The sequence below is a fragment of the Procambarus clarkii genome, chromosome 54, assembly GCF_040958095.1.
Source record: "Procambarus clarkii isolate CNS0578487 chromosome 54, FALCON_Pclarkii_2.0, whole genome shotgun sequence".
Lineage (NCBI taxonomy): Eukaryota > Metazoa > Arthropoda > Malacostraca > Decapoda > Cambaridae > Procambarus > Procambarus clarkii.
Window position 1 is genome coordinate 25,034,343 of NC_091203.1, and position 18,654 is coordinate 25,052,996.

At 57.5% G+C, this 18,654-nt stretch overlaps 1 protein-coding gene across 1 annotated transcript in view; it reads right to left on the bottom strand.

The window, feature by feature from the left end:
• The window catches only part of LOC123771313 (uncharacterized), a 43,985-nt gene extending 27,914 nt beyond the window's left edge, over positions 1 to 16,071 (bottom strand). Inside the window, exon 1 of the mRNA XM_069305204.1 lies at positions 14,343 to 16,071. Coding sequence (XP_069161305.1) covers positions 14,343 to 15,322 — 980 coding nt within the window. The 5' untranslated portion in view covers positions 15,323 to 16,071. The remainder of the gene's footprint in view (positions 1 to 14,342) is intronic.
• Positions 16,072 to 18,654: the final 2,583 nt, after the last annotated feature.

Sequence of the window (18,654 nt, forward strand, 5' to 3'; positions counted from 1 at the left end):
TCAACATTAGGCTATCTTTACTGTCTAGTGAGTGGTTTGGTCAACATTAGGCTATCTTTACTGTCTAGTGAGTGGTTTGGTCAACATTAAGCTATCTTTACTGTCTAGTGTGTGGTTTGGTCAACATTAGGCTATCTTTACTGTCTAGTGAGTAGTTTGGTCAACATTAAGCTATCTTTACTGTCTAGTGTGTGGTTTGGTCAACATTAGGCTATCTTTACTGTCTAGTGAGTGGTTTGGTCAACATTAAGCTATCTTTACTGTCTAGTGAGTGGTTTGGTCAACATTAAGCTATCTTTACTGTCTAGTGTGTGGTTTGGTCAACATTAGGCTATCTTTACTGTCTAGTGTGTGGTTTGGTCAACATTAGGCTATCTTTACTGTCTAGTGAGTGGTTTGGTCAACATTAAGCTATCTTTACTGTCTAGTGAGTGGTTTGGTCAACATTAAGCTATCTTTACTGTCTAGTGAGTGGTTTGGTCAACATTAAGCTATCTTTACTGTCTAGTGAGTGGTTTGGTCAACATTAAGCTATCTTTACTGTCTAGTGAGTGGTTTGGTCAACATTAAGCTATCTTTACTGTCTAGTGAGTGGTTTGGTCAACATTAAGCTATCTTTACTGTCTAGTGAGTGGTTTGGTCAACATTAAGCTATCTTTACTGTCTAGTGAGTGGTTTGGTCAACATTAAGCTATCTTTACTGTCTAGTGAGTGGTTTGGTCAACATTAGGCTATCTTTACTGTCTAGTGTGTGGTTTGGTCAACATTAGGTTATCTTTACTGTCTAGTGAGTGGTTTGGTCAACATTAGGCTATCTTTACTGTCTAGTGAGTGGTTTGGTCAACATTAAGCTATCTTTACTGTCTAGTGAGTGGTTTGGTCAACATTAGGCTATCTTTACTGTCTAGTGAGTGGTTTGGTCAACATTAGGCTATCTTTACTGTCTAGTGAGTGGTTTGGTCAACATTAAGCTATCTTTACTGTCTAGTGAGTGGTTTGGTCAACATTAGGCTATCTTTACTGTCTAGTGTGTGGTTTGGTCAACATTAAGCTATCTTTACTGTCTAGTGTGTGGTTTGGTCAACATTAGGCTATCTTTACTGTCTAGTGAGTGGTTTGGTCAACATTAGGCTATCTTTACTGTCTAGTGAGTGGTTTGGTCAACATTAAGCTATCTTTACTGTCTAGTGAGTGGTTTGGTCAACATTAAGCTATCTTTACTGTCTAGTGAGTGGTTTGGTCAACATTAAACTATCTTTACTGTCTAGTGAGTGGTTTGGTCAACATTAAACTATCTTTACTGTCTAGTGTGTGGTTTGGTCAACATTAAACTATCTTTACTGTCTAGTGTGTGGTTTGGTCAACATTAAATTATCTTTACTGTCTAGTGAGTGGTTTGGTCAACATTAAGCTATCTTTACTGTCTAGTGTGTGGTTTGGTCAACATTAAGCTATCTTTACTGTCTAGTGAGTGGTTTGGTCAACATTAGGCTATCTTTACTGTCTAGTGAGTGGTTTGGTCAACATTAAGCTATCTTTACTGTCTAGTGAGTGGTTTGGTCAACATTAAGCTATCTTTACTGTCTAGTGTGTGGTTTGGTCAACATTAAGCTATCTTTACTGTCTAGTGAGTGGTTTGGTCAACATTAAGCTATCTTTACTGTCTAGTGAGTGGTTTGGTCAACATTAAGCTATCTTTACTGTCTAGTGAGTGGTTTGGTCAACATTAAGCTATCGTTCCTGGCCTCCCCCCACCCCCCTCTCCGTAGCTTGTTTCGAGAGGAATAATTTACTTGAGCGATCTGTCAATACTCGATGATTTATATGGTCAGTTAATATTGATTTGCTAAGTTTAGCGAGAGAATGTAGATTCATTATTACAGAGCTGCAGCAACAACAACTTCTCCTCACGCAAAAATTCGAACGCGTTAAAGTAATTTTTAGAAATGAGTGCTGTAGTAGCGAGTGTTCGGATGGAGCAGAACAATGGAACAGAACACCATACATGGGAAAGTTCACTCTATTTGACAGCAGGTTGAGCGCTCTTAGGAGTATTGCAAGAGTTTCTGATGCTCTTTCTCTCACCCTGCGCCTCGTTTAGGAATGGTGCTGATCTTCCTAATGAAATTACAAGCTAAGAGCTGTTATCTTTAGCTTGATCCTAGAAACTCATTTGATACCATTAGTATCCTTTTGTAATAAAGACTGACCTTCAGTTGTATCTATGCGCCTACGCTAATACGAGTCGACCAGCCTTTGAAAGATCCCTGATGGAATTATTTTCATGAGAATGTCACGACCAACATGAGGCTACCGATGGCTGAGGGCCTTGTGTAGGTTCAGTTAAGTATTCTTTGTTTCTGTCTCAAACTATCCTCAACCCGTCCTCTTAAAACTAACGTCACTTTTGACTGGTATGCGCGGCGCTATGGCCAAATTTGGACGCAATTTGTAATGAAATCGACTCACAAAAGTGACGTACTGTTCCGTTTTCTGTTTGAGTCGTCCGGCTTACTCGGCCAGCTTAGAAGAGGCAACTTTCCATTAACGTTTTTCATACCGTTTTGAAACTATATGACAATTTCCTGCCCACCTAACCTATCAGAGGACCCTTAACTTACTGTTGTTGAAAAAAAAGTCCCAAATTTATATTAATTTTTTTTCATTTTCAAATTACGTCCATATTCGGCCATACGGGCAAACGGCCAAAAGCGACGTTCTTTTTAAGAGGACAGGTTCCCGTCACCGTACCGTTTCGGCCTCGCCTCACCGTAGCCCCCACGCTCAATACAACATTCGCTACAGTGCTCTACACCACTCTGCTAATCACACTAATTTCTGCCTGGCTGGCGTACACGGAGGAGCAGCAGCTCGCCATTCAGCTATTGACCCGGTATCGACCCCAGGCTTGGGTTGTTTTTGTTATGTTTATGGGACTCCAAGGGTGACGGAATATATTGCTGGCCGTGCTCTCGGTGGCTCTTTACTCTCTCCACACGTATTTGTGACTACAGGTCGAGCTGCGGTTCTTGGGTCCCACTATCTCAGTTGTTGGTCTACTAAGGCAATGACTTCCGCCTCACCCCTCCATACACCTTTAGAACCCTGTGTAATGAATTGTTTAGAGCTTCGTATACCACACATATATAAGACCAATTCTGGAGTATACAGCTCCAGCATGGAGTTCATACCTTGTCAAGCATAGGGCGAAGCTTGAGAAGGTTCAAAGGTATGCTAGAAGACAGGTCCCAGAATTAGGAGGCATGAGTTACGAGGAAAAGCTGCAAGAATTGCACCTCAGGTAGCTGGAAGACAGAAGAGTTCGGGGGGACATAATCACCACATACAAAATTACTCAGGAGAATTAACAGGGGTAGATATACATTATTTAACACGGGTGGTACGCGAACAAGGGGACTCGACCACCGCAAGCACAACTAGGTGAGTACACACACACACACAAATGAGCACTGCCAATACTCCATACTGAGGGCGTCGTGGGGGAGGTCCAGGCGTCGTGGGGGAGGTCCAGGCGTCGTGGGAGAGGTCCAGGCGTCGTGGGGGGAGGTCAGGGCGTCGTGGGGGAGGTCAGGGCGTCGTGGGGGAGGTCCAGGCGTCGTGGGGGAGGTATAGGCGTCGTGGGGGAGGTCAAGCCGTCGTGAGGGGAGGTCAGGGCGTCGTGGGGGGAGGTCAGGGCGTCGTGGGGGGAGGTCCAGGCGTCGTGGGGGAGGTCAAGCCGTCGTGGGGGAGGTCAGGGGCGTCGTGGGGGAGGTCCAGACGTCGTGTGGGAGGTCAAGGCGTCGTGGGGGGGGGGTCAAGGCGTCGTGGGGGGGTCAAGCCGTCGTGGGGGAGTTCAGGGCGTCGTGGGGGAGGTCAAGCCGTCGTAGGGAAGGTCAGGGCGTCGTGGGGGAGGTCCAGGCGTCGTGGGGGAGGTCATGGCGTCGTGGGGGGTCAAGCCGTCGTGGGGGAGGTCCAGGCGTCGTGAGGGAGGTCAAGGCGTCGTGGGGGAGGTCAGGGCGTCGTGGGGGAGGTCCAGGCGTCGTGGGGGAGGTCAGGGCGTCGTGGGGGAGGTCAGGGCGTCGTGGGGGGGGGGGGGGGTCAAGCCGTCGTGGGGGAAGTCAGGGCGTCGTGGGGGAGGTCAGGGCGTCGTGGGGGAGGTCCAGGAGTCGTGGGGGGAGGTCAGGGCGTCGTGGGGGGAGGTCAGGGCGTCGTGGGGGAGGTCCAGGCGTCGTGGGGGAGGTCAGGGCGTCGTGGGGGGAGGTCAGGGCGTCGAGGGGGGAGGTCAGGGCGTCGTGGGGGAGGTCAGGGCGTCGTGGGGGGAGGTCCAGGCGTCGTGTGGAGGTCAAGCCGTCGTGGGGGAGGTCAGGGCGTCGTGGGGGAGGTCCAGACGTCGTGGGGGAGGTCAAGGCGTCGTGGGGGGGGGGTCAAGCCGTCGTGGGGGAGTTCAGGGCGTCGTGGGGGAGGTCAAGCCGTCGTGGGGAAGGTCAGGGCGTCGTGGGGGAGGTACAGGCGTCGTGGGGGAGGTCAGGGCGTCGTGGGGGGGTCAAGCCGTCGTGGAGGAGGTCCAGGCGTCGTGGGGGAGGTCCAGGCGTCGTGGGGGAGGTCAGGGCGTCGTGGGGGAGGTCAAGCCGTCGTGGGGAAGGTCAGGGCGTCGTGGGGGAGGTCCAGGCGTCGTGGGGGAGGTCAGGGCGTCGTGGGGAGGTCAAGCCGTCGTGGAGGAGGTCCAGGCGTCGTGGGGGAGGTCCAGGCGTCGTGGGGGAGGTCCAGGCGTCGTGGGGGAGGTCAGGGCGTCGTGGGGGAGGTCAAGCCGTCGTGGGGAAGGTCAGGGCGTCGTGGGGGAGGTCCAGGCGTTGTGGGGGAGGTCAGGGCGTCGTGGGGGGGTCAAGCCGTCGTGGGGGAGGTCAGGGCGTCGTGGGGGGGTCAAGCCGTCGTGGGGGAGGTCAAGGCGTCGTGGGGGAGGTCAAGGCGTCGTGGGGGAGGTCAGGGCGTCGTGGGGGAGGTCCAGGCGTCGTGGGGGAGGTCAGGGCGTCGTGGGGGAGGTCAGGGCGTCGTGGGGGAGGTCAGGGCGTCGTGGGGGGGTCAAGCCGTCGTGGGGGAGGTCAAGGCGTCGTGAGGGAGGTCAAGGCGTCGTGGGGGAGGTCAGGGCGTCGTGGGGGAGGTCCAGGCGTCGTGGGGGAGGTCAGGGCGTCGTGGGGGGTCAAGCCGTCGTGGGGGAGGTCAAGGCGTTGTGGGGGAGGTCAAGGCGTCGTGGGGGAGGTCAGGGCGTCATGGGGGAGGTCCAGGCGTCGTGGGGGAGGTCAGGGCGTCGTGGGGGAGGTCAAGCTGTCGCGGGGGAGGTCAGGGCGTCGTGGGGGGAGGTCCAGGCGTCGTGGGGGAGGTCAGGACATCGTGGGGGAGGTCCAGACGTCGTGGGGGAGGTCAAGGCGTCGTGGGGGGGGGGTCAAGCCGTCGTGGGGGAGGTCAAGGCGTCGTGGGGGAGGTCAAGGCGTCGTGGGGGAGGTCAAGGCGTCGTGGGGGGGGGTCAAGCCGTCGGGGGGAGGTCAAGGCGTCGTGGGGGAGGTCAGGGCGTCGTGGGGGAGGCCAAGGCGTCGTGGGGGGGGGGTCAAGCCGTCGGGGGGAGATCAAGGCGTCGTGGGGGAGGTCAGGGCGTCGTGGGGAGGTCAGGGCGTCGTGGGGAGGTCAGGGCGTCGTGGGGGAGGTCAGGGCGTCGTGGGGGAGGTCAGGGCGTCGTGGGGAGGTCAGGGCGTCGTGGAGGTCAGGGCGTCGTGGGGGAAGTCCAGGCGTCGTGAGGGAGGTCAAGGCGTCGTGGGGGAGGTCCAGGCGTCGTGGGGGAGGTCAGGGCGTCGTGAGGGAGGTCAAGGCGTCGTGGGGGAGGTCAGGGCGTCGTGGGGGAGGTCAGGGCGTCGTGGGGGAGGTCCAGGCGTCGTGGTGGAGGTCAGGGCGTCGTGGGGGAGGTCCAGGCGTCGTGGGGGAGGTCAAGGCGTCGTGGGGGACGTCCAGGCGTCGTGGGGAGGTCAAGGCGTCGTGGGGGAGGTCAGGGCGTCGTGGGGGAGGTCCAGGCGTCGTGGTGAAGGTTAAGGCGTCGTGGGGGAGGTCCAGGCGTCGTGGGGGAGGTCAAGGCGTCGTGGTGAAGGTTAAGGCGTCGTGGGGGAGGTCCAGGCGTCGTGGGGGAGGTCAAGGCGTCATGGGGGAGGTCAGAGCGTCGTGGGGGAGGTCAGGGCGTCGTGGGGAAGGTCCAGGCGCCGTGGGGGAGGTCAGGGCGTCTTGGGGGAGGTCAGGGCGTCTTGGGGGAGGTCAGGGCGTCTTGGGGGAGGCCAGGGCGTCTTGGGGGAGGTCAGGGCGTCTTGGGGGAGGTCAGGGCGTCGTGGGGGAGGTCAGGACGTCGTGGGGAAGGTCCAGGCGCGTGGGGGAGGTCAGGGCGTCGTGGGGGAGGTCAGGGCGTCGTGGGGGAGGTCAGGGCGTCGTGGGAGAGGTCAAGGCGTCGTGGGGGAGGTCAGGGCGTCGTGGGGAAGGTCCAGGCGCCGTGGGGGAGGTCAGGGCGTCGTGGGGGAGGTCAGGGCGTCGTGGGGGAGGTCAGGGCGTCGTGAGGGAGGTCGAGGCGTCGTGGGGGAGGTCAAGGCGTCGTGGGGGAGGTCAGGGCGTCGTGGGGAAGGTCCAGGCGCCGTGGGGGAGGTCAGGGCGTCGTGGGGGAGGTCAGGGCGTCGTGGGGGAGGTCCAGGCGTCGTGGGGAAGGTCCAGGCGTCGTGGGGGAGGTCAGGGCGTCGTGGGGGAGGTCAGGGCGTCGTGGGGGAGGTCAGGGCGTCGTGGGGGAGGTCAAGGCGTCGTGGGGGAGGTCAGGGCGTCGTGAGGGAGGTCGAGGCCTCGTGGGGGAGGTCAAGGCGTCGTGGGGGAGGTCAGGGCGTCGTGGGGAAGGTCCAGGCGCCGTGGGGGAGGTCAGGGCGTCGTGGGGGAGGTCAGGGCGTCGTGGGGGAGGTCAGGGCGTCGTGGGGGAGGTCAGGGCGTCTTGGGGGAGGTCAGGGAGTCTTGGGGGAGGTCAGGGCGTCGTGGGGGAGGTCAGGGCGTCGTGGGGAAGGTCCAGGCGTCGTGGGGGAGGTCAGGGCGTCGTGGGGGAGGTCAGGGCGTCGTGGGGGAGGTCAGGGCGTCGTGGGGGAGGTCAGGGCGTCGTGGGGAGGTCAAGGCGTCGTGGGGGAGGTCAGGGCGTCGTGGGGGAGGTCAGGGCGTCGTGGGGGAGGTCAGGGCGTCGTGGGGGAGGTCAGGGCGTCGTGGGGGAGGTCAGGGCGTCGTGGGGGAGGTCAGGGCGTCGTGGGGGAGGTCAGGGCGTCGTGGGGGAGGTCAGGGCGTCGTGGGGAGGTCAGGGCGTCGTGGGGGAGGTCCAGGCGTCGTGGGGGAGGTCAGGGCGTCGTGGGGGAGGTCAAGGCGTCGTGGGGGAGGTCAGGGCGTCGTGGGGGAGGTCAGGGCGTCGTGGGGGAGGTCAAGGCGTCGTGGTGGAGGTCAGGGCGTCGTGAGGGAGGTCGAGGCGTCGTGGGGGAGGTCGAGGCGTCGTGGGGGAGGTCAAGGCGTCGTGGGGGAGGTCAGGGCGTCGTGGGGAAGGTCCAGGCGCCGTGGGGGAGGTCAGGGCGTCGTGGGGGAGGTCAGGGCGTCTTGGGGGAGGTCAGGGCGTCGTGGGGGAGGTCAGGGCGTCGTGGGGGAGGTCCAGGCGTCGTGGGGGAGGTCAGGGCGTCGTGGGGGAGGTCAAGGCGTCGTGGGGGAGGTCAGGGCGTCGTGGGGGAGGTCAGGGCGTCGTGGGGGAGGTCAAGGCGTCGTGGTGGAGGTCAGGGCGTCGTGAGGGAGGTCGAGGCGTCGTGGGGGAGGTCAAGGCGTCGTGGGGGAGGTCAGGGCGTCGTGGGGAAGGTCCAGGCGCCGTGGGGGAGGTCAGGGCGTCGTGGGGGAGGTCAGGGCGTCGTGGGGGAGGTAAAGGCGTCGTGGGGGAGGTCAGGGCGTCGTGGGGGAGGTCAGGGCGTCGTGGGGGAGGTCAAGGCGTCGTGGTGGAGGTCAGGGCGTCGTGAGGGAGGTCGTGGGGGAGGTCAAGGCGTCGTGGGGGAGGTCAGGGCGTCGTGGGGAAGGTCCAGGCGCCGTGGGGGAGGTCAGGGCGTCGTGGGGGAGGTCAGGGCGTCGTGGGGGAGGTCAGGGCGTCGTGGGGTAGGTCAGAGCGTGTTGGGGGAGGTCAGGGCGTCTTGGGGGAGGTCAGGGCGTCGTGGGGGAGGTCAGGGCGTCGTGGGGAAGGTCCAGGCGTCGTGGGGGAGGTCAGGGCGTCGTGGGGGAGGTCAGGGCGTCGTGGGGGAGGTCAGGGCGTCGTGGGGGAGGTCAGGGCGTCGTGGGGGAGGTCAAGGCGTCGTGGGGGAGGTCAGGGCGTCGTGGGGGAAATCCAGGCGTCGTGAGGGAGGTCGAGGCGTCGTGGGGGAGGTCAAGGCGTCGTGGGGGAGATCTAGGCGTCGTGGGAGAGGTCCAGGCGTCGTGGGGGAGGTCAGGGCGTCGTGGGGGAGGTCAAGGCGTCGTGGGGGAGGTCAGGGCGTCGTGGGGAAGGTCAGGGCGTCGTGGGGGAGGTCAGGGCGTCGTGGGGGAGGTCAAGGCGTCGTGGGGGAGGTCAGGGCGTCGTGGGGGAGGTCAGGGCGTCGTGGGGGAGGTCAGGGCGTCGTGGGGGAGGTCCAGGCGTCGTGGGGGAGGTCAGGGCGTCGTGGGGGAGGTCAAGGCGTCGTGGGGGAGGTCAGGGCGTCGTGGGGGAGGTCAGGGCGTCGTGGGGGAGGTCAAGGCGTCGTGGAGGAGGTCAGGGCGTCGTGAGGGAGGTCGAGGCGTCGTGGGGGAGGTCAAGGCGTCGTGGGGGAGGTCAGGGCGTCGTGGGGAAGGTCCAGGCGCCGTGGGGGAGGTCAGGGCGTCGTGGGGGAGGTCAGGGCGTCGTGGGGGAGGTCAGGGCGTCGTGGGGGAGGTCAGGGCGTCTTGGGGGAGGTCAGGGCGTCTTGGGGGAGGTCAGGGCGTCGTGGGGGAGGTCAGGGCGTCGTGGGGAAGGTCCAGGCGTCGTGGGGGAGGTCAGGGCGTCGTGGGGGAGGTCAGGGCGTCGTGGGGGAGGTCAGGGCGTCGTGGGCGAGGTCAAGGCGTCGTGGGGGAGGTCAGGGCGTCGTGGGGGAGGTCAAGGCGTCGTGGGGGAGGTCAGGGCGTCGTGGGGGAGGTCAGGGCGTCGTGGGGGAGGTCAGGGCGTCGTGGGGGAGGTCAGGGCGTCGTGGGGGAGGTCAGGGCGTCGTGGGGGAGGTCAGGGCGTCGTGGGGGAGGTCCTGGCGTCGTGAGGGAGGTCAAGGGGTCGTGGGGGAGGTCAAGGCGTCGTGGGGGAGGTCCAGGCGTCGTGGGGGAGGTCAGGGCGTCGTAGGGGAGGTCAGGGCGTCGTGGGGGAGGTCAAGGCGTCGTGGGGGAGGTCAAGGCGTCGTGGGGGAGGTCGAGGCGTCGTGAGGGAGGTCAAGGCGTCGTGGGGGAGGTCAAGCCGTCGTGGGGGAGGTCAAGGCGTCGTGGGGGAAGTCGGGGCGTCGTGGGGGAGGTCAAGCCGTCGTGGGGGAGGTCAAGGCGTCGTGGGGGAGGTCAAGCCGTCGTGGGGGAGGTCAAGGCGTCGTGGGGGAGGTCAGGGCGTCGTGGGGGAGGTCAAGCCGTCGTGGGGGAGGTCAAGCCGTCGTGGGGGAGGTCAAGCCGTCGTGGGGGACGTCAAGCCGTCGTGGGGGAGGTCAAGCCGTCGTGGGGGAGGTCAAGGCGTCGTGGGGGAGGTCAGGGCGTCGTGGGGGAGGTCAAGCCGTCGTGGGGGAGGTCAAGGCGTCGTGGGGGAGGTCAAGCCGTCGTGGGGGAGGTCAAGCCGTCGTGGAGGAGGTCAAGGCGTCGTGGATGGGGTCAAAGGGTCAAGGCTCCCCCCCCCCCTCCCATTAACCAGATGAGAACAAAGGTTAAAGGGAAGGTATGCATCAACGTCGCTTAGGTCCTTCTAGCACTCAACCTCCACACAGGCTCGGGCAAGGACCATACTGGTGCTCAACCATACTGGTGCTCAACCATACTGGTGCTCAACCATACTGGTGCTCAACCATACTGGTGGTCAACCATACTGGTGCTCAACCATACTGGTGCTCAACCATACTGGTGCTCAACCATACTGGTGCTCAACCATACTGGTGCTCAACCATACTGGTGCTCAACCATACTGGTGCTCAACCATACTGGTGCTCAACCATACTGGTGCTCAACCATACTGGTGGTCAACCATACTGGTGGTCAACCATACTGGTGCTCACCATACTGGTGCTCAACCATACTGGTGCTCAACCATACTGGTGCTCACCATACTGGTGCTCACCATACTGGTGCTCAACCATACTGGTGCTCAACCATACTGGTGCTCAACCATACTGGTGCTCAACCATACTGGTGCACAACCATACTGGTGCTCAACCATACTGGTGCACAACCATACTGGTGCACAACCATACTGGTGCTCAACCATACTGGTGGTCAACCATACTGGTGCTCAACCATACTGGTGCTCAACCATACTGGTGCTCAACCATACTGGTGCTCATCCATACTGGTGCTCAACCATACTGGTGCTCAACCATACTGGTGCTCAACCATACTGGTGGTCAACCATACTGGTGCTCACCATACTGGTGCTCAACCATACTGGTGCTCAACCATACTGGTGCTCACCATACTGGTGCTCACCATACTGGTGCTCAACCATACTGGTGCTCAACCATACTGGTGCTCAACCATACTGGTGCTCACCATACTGGTGCTCAACCATACTGGTGCTCAACCATACTGGTGCTCAACCATACTGGTGCTCAACCATACTGGTGCTCAACCATACTGGTGCTCAACCATACTGGTGCTCAACCATACTGGTGCTCAACCATACTGGTGCTCAACCATACTGGTGCTCACCATACTGGTGTTCAACCATACTGGTGCTCAACCATACTGGTGCTCAACCATACTGGTGGTCAACCATACTGGTGCTCATCCAAACTGGTGCTCAACCATACTGGTGCTCAACCATACTGGTGCTCAACCATACTGGTGCTCAACCATACTGGTGCTCAACCATACTGGTGCTCAACCATACTGGTGCTCAACCATACTGGTGCTCAACCATACTGGTGCACAACCATACTGGTGCTCAACCATACTGGTGCACAACCATACTGGTGCACAACCATACTGGTGCACAACCATACTGGTGGTCAACCATACTGGTGCACAAGCATACTGGTGCTCAACCATACTGGTGCTCAACCATACTGGTGCACAACCATACTGGATACTGGTACTCAACCATACTGGTGCACAACCATACTAATGCACAACCATTCAAATCATACACTATCACACTGTATTCACTCATTAACAGTCGTGCAGAGTTGTGGTATATTCATATTGCTTGTTACTGTATAATTGGTGACAAGTTATACAGTGTTGGTTGACTTTCATGTAGAGTATTACTGGGGCACCACACGCTGTGACCTTGGTGGTGTTTGTGTGTAATTGAAATTGAAATTGAAATTGAAATAAGTTTGAGGTAAAATACACACAAAGGGATGAGGTAGCTCAAGCTATTCTCATCCCGTTCAGTACATCGTGTTAATACATACATATACACACATCACATCACAAATGTGTGTAAATCCACTGGAGTTACCTCCCTGCCCGCCCGTCTCTCTCTGACCTCAGTCGTCCCTTGACAGGACGCTTGACAAGTTTGTGAGGCAGGATTTGCCAGCTCTAAAACCATGCTGGTGTTGTGTTTTCAAGGTCCCTTTATCTCCAGATGTTCTACTAGACCTTTTCTGTTGTGATCTTTTCTGTCAGTTGAATACTAGGGGCGGAGGGAGTGGGGAGTAGGTGGCTGTGCTAGCCTCTTCGCCTTCTTTCTCTCTGCTTCATTTCGTCTGTTGTGTAAACCTCTGTGTGTGTGTTGTTGTTGATCTGTTTTTCTGTTAGTGTGTCTGTCTTTACCGTGCTCGACCCAGTGTCTGTCTCCACCTTTCTCATTCTGTTTGTCTTTTCACTCTATGCCTCTCTCTTTGTCTTATAATCAAAATCATATAAGCTACCATAGCCGTGTGTCCGCCGACGGGAGGAGCCTACCCGTGTGAAATATTACGAAATTAAAACAGTTTCCCGTTTTCCTTGAGAAGAGAGGCGGCGCGGGGGTGTGGAAACCCCCCACCCCTGTGTGGGAGGGTCGACGTCTGTTTTTCGTGGTTCGATTACCGATTATATACAGGTATATATTCGAACAGGTACATATATTAAATATATTATATTTATTCAGTGTGTATAGTCAAAGTTATAATGTAGCGGGTGTGAGTAAGAGTCATTGACAAGGTTTACCTCAGTCACTCAAGGTCCACTTCAGAAAACGTATCCACACTGTCTTATCCGCACAAGACGTTTAAACATATTGATATCCTAATCCTCTTTCCCGTCACCAAATCTTTTAATAGGTAGGTTCGCACGCATGTACCCCAAGGTTTGCGCGCGCACGCACGCACACACTTATTAGAAACAATTTAAAAATATATTAGAAAGTTATATTTTATATTAGAATATATTAAATATATCAGAAAGGCAGATATCTAAATATATTAAAAAGGCAGATATTAGAAAGAACTTTTTAAGTGTCAGAGTGGTTGACAAATGGAATGCATTAGGAAGTGATGTGGTGGAGGCTGACTCCATACACAGTTTCAAGTGTAGATATGATAGAGCCCAATAGGCTCAGGAATCTGTACACCAGTTGATTGACGGTTGAGAGGCGGGACCAAAGAGCCAGAGCTCAACCCCCGCAAGCACAACTAGGCGAGTACAACTAGGTGAGTACACACACACACACCAAACCTTTCTTCCTTAAAAATTTATTGTTTTAAATAAACTTGGCCCTTCTAAAGTACCTTCAATAGACACTTTGAGTACATAAAGGCTTTATTACACGTTAAAGTATAAGATAAAATCATGCCCCCTAAAATGATTGTACTCACAGCAACTAACGGACTGAACGTACAAAAATAGACCGTTGCTCTCAACAATGCTTTCGTTTAGTACTATTAAATTCGTGGAGGCCCGAAACAAAATTTCAAGCATTATCAGGGCTAGTTGAGCACATATATGTACCATGTTAGGCCTGGGATTGCTGGGACAGGTGAGGATCCTTAGGTTTCTGTCTGGCAGGTATGTGGCATTTAGGTTAGTTGAGAAATACAAAAGGAATTTATTTCGGCGGCAACGGTGAAGTTTGTTGGGTCGACTAAGTGTGGCTGCGAGTACTGGCAGTACTGGAAGACGTGCTTCATGAAATATATATAAGGTGGTGCGTAGCGCTAGGCTCCTGGCAGTGCTAGGCTCCTGACAGTGCTAGGCTCCTGACAGTGCTAGGCTCCTGACAGCGCTAGGCTCCTGACAGTGCTAGGCTCCTGACAACGCTAGGCTCCTGACAGCGCTAGGTTCCTGGCAGTGCTAGGCTCCTGGCAGTGCTAGGCTCCTGACAGCGCTAGGTTCCTGGCAGTGCTAGGCTCCTGGCAGTGCTAGGCTCCTGACAGCGCTAGGCTCCTGACAGTGCTAGGCTCCTGACAGCGCTAGGTTCCTGGCAGTGCTAGGCTCCTGGCAGTGCTAGGCTCCTGACAGCGCTAGGTTCCTGGCAGTGCTAGGCTCCTGACAGTGCTAGGCTCCTGACAGTGCTAGGCTCCTGACAGCGCTAGGCTCCTGACAGCGCTAGGCTCCTGACAGTGCTAGGCTCCTGACAACGCTAGGCTCCTGACAGTGCTAGGCTCCTGACAGTGCTAGGCTCCTGACAGTGCTAGGCTCCTGACAGTGCTAGGCTCCTGACAGTGCTAGGCTCCTGACAGCGCTAGACTCCTGACAGTGCTAGGCTCCTGACAGCGCTAGGCTCCTGACAGCGCTAGGCTCCTGACAGTGCTAGGCTCCTGACAACGCTAGGCTCCTGACAACGCTAGGCTCCTGACAGTGCTAGGCTCCTGACAGTGCTAGGCTCCTGACAGTGCTAGGCTCCTGACAGTGCTAGGCTCCTGACAACGCTAGGCTCCTGACAGTGCTAGGCTCCTGACAGTGCTAGGCTCCTGACAGTGCTAGGCTCCTGACAGTGCTAGGCTTCTAACAGTGCTAGGCTCCTGACAATGCTAAGCTCCTGACAGTGCTAGGCTCCTGACAGTGCTAGGCTCCTGACAGCGCTAGGCTCCTGACAGCGCTAGGCTCCTGACAGCGCTGCTGCTAACATTACCGCACAGTCGTGACGTGCTGAGCGAGCAGTCAGCACCTACCTGGTGGCGTAGTTGGCGCACTCGTCTTTAGTGGTCCGCCAGGGGAAGTGTGAGGGGCGGGAGTAGTCATACAGCAGCAGGAGGGGCGGGTGGGGGCCTGGGCCCAGTGGCTGCCCTTCACCGCCGCCTTCAGGAGCGGTGACGAGCCCTCGGAAACCCGCTGGAGGGAGCGTGGCGCCCCTTGTCGTGTTTTTAGAGGTCTTGACTGCGTTAACTCCTGTAGGGGAATCGATACCACGACGTTGGTAGACTTGTACGGCGTTGTGACCCCGTGAGCGCCGCCGGGGCGCCCGATGCTCCGCCCTCGGGTGCTTCCCGCTCACAGTTTGTTTGAGAGGAAATGATTTTGGTTTGTGTTTAACACTGTAAGTTCTGTCGTATATATTTTGATACACTGGGGACAGCTTTTCGTAATTGTCCCTGACATTGTCACTGAGTGTCCCGGGCCGCCCGTCACTGAGTGTCCCGGGCCGCCTGTCACTGAGTGTCTTGGGCCGCCCGTCACTCAGTGTCCTGGGCCGCCCGTCACTGAGTGTCTTGGGCCGCCCGTCACTCAGTGTCCTGGGCCGCCCGTCACTGAGTGTCTTGGGCCGCCCGTCACTCAGTGTCCTGGGGCGCCTGTCACTGCTGTAAGTGGCTGCCTTCAGCACCGCCATCCTGACCATGTGCTGGGCGCCGTCACGGGCCACTATGACGTCTCTGACGTAGTGTGACTTCTCCGGCAGCTCCCTCGCTAGGTCTTGGCGCGAGCTCTTCCTGGTGAGGTGGTAGGGTCCCGGGGCGGAGTAGGTGTGGAGGACCACCAGGAGCACGAGGGAGAGCCCCGTGGAGGCGCTGACGGCGGCCACCAGCCGCTGCTTCCTCCTCAGGTGGCGACAGCGGCTACAAGGGCTGCGGAGACCCTGTGCGGGCAGGTGGAGTAAGGCCAGCAGGGGGCTGGTGGGGGCGCCGCCCCGCCGGCCTCCTGGTCTCTCCAGCATGCTCACCACCTGCACACTATGCACCACGCCTCCCCGCCTCCTCCACCACACGCTCCACTGTGCCAGGAACACGATAATATTCCCGCTCGCTCGCCCCTCCACATTGTCGCCGCCGCCACACTCACAACTCACAAGCAATTGAACTTTATTATTAATAATTGCGATGTTAGCATAATTTCCATCAGTATATACACTATTTTTTTCTTTAAATTATCACTTCTCTGACACCAAGTCACTGATAATAATGATATCTTGTCACTTGACAGGCACTGACATGCTTGCCCGAGGGCAAGAAGCAGGTGTGGAGGCAGCCAAGCTGACACACACCTGTCCACCTCCCCGCATTAATCCCCTCTGGATCTCTCGTTTTCTAATCCAGGAACCACAGGTAGGCGTCCTACTGGAACCGCCATCTTCTGCCTCACCTAACATCTCTCGACCAATCAGAGCGCAGCTTTAACTTCAGAGATCACGCACTGTGGGATTTGATTGGCTAAAGCCCTCGACCAGCGATCAATTAGGACGAAATCGGTGACATTTATAGTGGGGGACGAAGAGACCCTTTTTCCCTTCAGCGACTGCCGCGGCGCTCGACTTCTGCAACTTTGTGCAATGTTGCTGTTGTTGAGCTGCGACGGCCCTCAGTGTTGCAGCTGGCAGTGCAGGCACCAGGGAGCGAGGCGTGCCGAGTGCCTAGTGAGAGGAGGGGAAGTGAGAGCTGGCACTAGAGGGGTGAGAGGGACAGAGAGAGAGAGAGAGAGAGAGGGAGGGAGAGGGAAGAGCTATCGTACCTCTCTTCAAGATCAAACGTGCAGAGAGCGAACCAACCAACGAACGAACGCTACCCCTCTGCTTTCACACACGCACACACGCAGGCGCGCCGCCAACAAACGCACACGTACGTTGTTTATGCGCCTCGTGTGCACCAAGAGATGGAATGCGCAGTGTAGGAATAACGAGAGACAAGCTACATGATATTAGGTTCCACGTGGGTTAGTCGATCAATACCTGGTGCAGCAGGCTTGCACTGTGGCAAGGTGGTGACTGGCAGGTGTGTAGGGGTGGTGGGGTGACTGGCAGGTGTGTAGGGGTGGTGGGGTGACTGGCAGGTGTGTAGGGGCGGGGGTGTTAACTGGCAGGTGTGTAGGGGTGGTGGTGGTGACTGGCAGGTGTGTAGGGGCGGGGGTGGTGACTGTCAGGTGTAGGGGTGGTGGTGGTGACTGTCAGGTGTAGGGGTGGTGGTGGTGACTGTCAGGTGTAGGGGTGGTGGTGGTGAGTGTCAGGTGTAGGGGTGGTGGTGACTGTCAGGTGTAGGAGTGGTGGTGGTGAGTGTCAGGTGTAGGGGTGGTGGTGACTGTCAGGTGTAGGGGTGGTGGTGGTGACTGTCAGGTGTAGGGGTGGTGGTGACTGTCAGGTGTAGGGGTGGTGGTGACTGTCAGGTGTAGGGGTGGTGGTGGTGACTGTCAGGTGTAGGGGTGGTGGTGACTGTCAGGTGTAGGGGTGGTGGTGGTGACTGTCAGGTGTAGGGGTGGTGGTGACTGTCAGGTGTAGGGGTGGTGGTGACTGTCAGGTGTAGGGGTGGTGGTGGTGACTGTCAGGTGTAGGAGTGGTGGTGGTGACTGTCAGGTGTAGGGGTGGTGGTGGTGACTGTCAGGTGTAGGGGTGGTGGTGACTGTCAGGTGTAGGGGTGGTGGTGGTGACTGTCAGGTGTAGGGGTGGTGGTGACTGTCAGGTGTAGGGGTGGTGGTGACTGTCAGGTGTAGGGGTGGTGGTGGTGACTGTCAGGTGTAGGGGTGGTGGTGGTGACTGTCAGGTGTAGGGGTGGTGGTGGTGACTGTCAGGTGTAGGGGTGGTGGTGGTGACTGTCAGGTGTAGGAGTGGTGGTGGTGACTGTCAGGTGTAGGAGTGGTGGTGGTGACTGTCAGGTGTAGGGGTGGTGGTGGTGACTGTCAGGTGTAGGGGTGGTGGTGGTGACTGTCAGGTGTAGGGGTGGTGGTGACTGTCAGGTGTAGGGGTGGTGGTGACTGTCAGGTGTAGGGGTGGTGGTGACTGTCAGGTGTAGGGGTGGTGGTGGTGACTGTCAGGTGTAGGAGTGGTGGTGGTGACTGTCAGGTGTAGGAGTGGTGGTGGTGACTGTCAGGTGTAGGGGTGGTGGTGACTCTCAGGTGTAGGGGTGGTGGTGACTGTCAGGTGTAGGAGTGGTGGTGGTGACTGTCAGGTGTAGGAGTGGTGGTGGTGACTGTCAGGTGTAGGGGTGGTGGTGACTGTCAGGTGTAGGGGTGGTGGTGACTGTCAGGTGTAGGGATGGTGGTGGTGGTGACTGTCAGGTGTAGGAGTGGTGGTGGTGACTGTCAGGTGTAGGAGTGGTGGTGGTGACTGTCAGGTGTAGGGGTGGTGGTGGTGACTGTCAGGTGTAGGGGTGGTGGTGACTGTCAGGTGTAGGGGTGGTGGTGGTGACTGTCAGGTGTAGGAGTGGTGGTGGTGACTGTCAGGTGTAGGGGTGGTGGTGGTGGTGACTGTCAGGTGTAGGGGTGGTGGTGGTGGTGACTGTCAGGTGTAGGGGTGGTGGTGGTGACTGTCAGGTGTAGGGGTGGTGGTGGTGACTGTCAGGTGTAGGGGTGGTGGTGGTGACTGTCAGTATAACTGGGTGAGTACACACTCACTAAGAAACTCGATATCATATGCAACAGATAGTCAACAATGGCAACTCATGAACACGCACGTACACACGCACGCACACATACACACACACACATACACACACACATACGCACACATACACACACACATACACACACACATACACACATACGCATATACACACACAAACCAGGAGTCTGGTAGCTGAGCGGACATCGCGCAGGACTCGTAATTCTGTGGCCCGGGTTCGATTTCCGGACCAGGCAGAAACAAACGGGCAAAGTTTCTTTCACCCAGATGCCCCCTGTTACCTAGCAGTAAATAGGTAACTGGGAGTTAGACAGCTGTTACGGAGCTGCTTCCTGGGGGGGGGGGGTGTAAAAAAATAAAGTTGGTTGTTACAGTTGATTGATTGACAATTGAGAGGCGGGCCGGAAGAGTAGAGCTCAACCCCCGCAAGCACAACTAGGTGAATACAGAGGGGGCCTCGCGGCTGAGTGGATAGCGCTCGGGATTCGTAGTCGTAAGGGCCGGGGTTCTATTAGCGGGTATAAGGCTTACCGTGAGCTATGAGACGGGAGGAGAGCCCTCGGCCTGCTAACAGGAGTCAGAAAACGTCTATTCCTGTTTTCACCCGTCTAAAAACGTCAGTCAGACACATAGCGGTGTTCACATCATAATTATCCAGACGT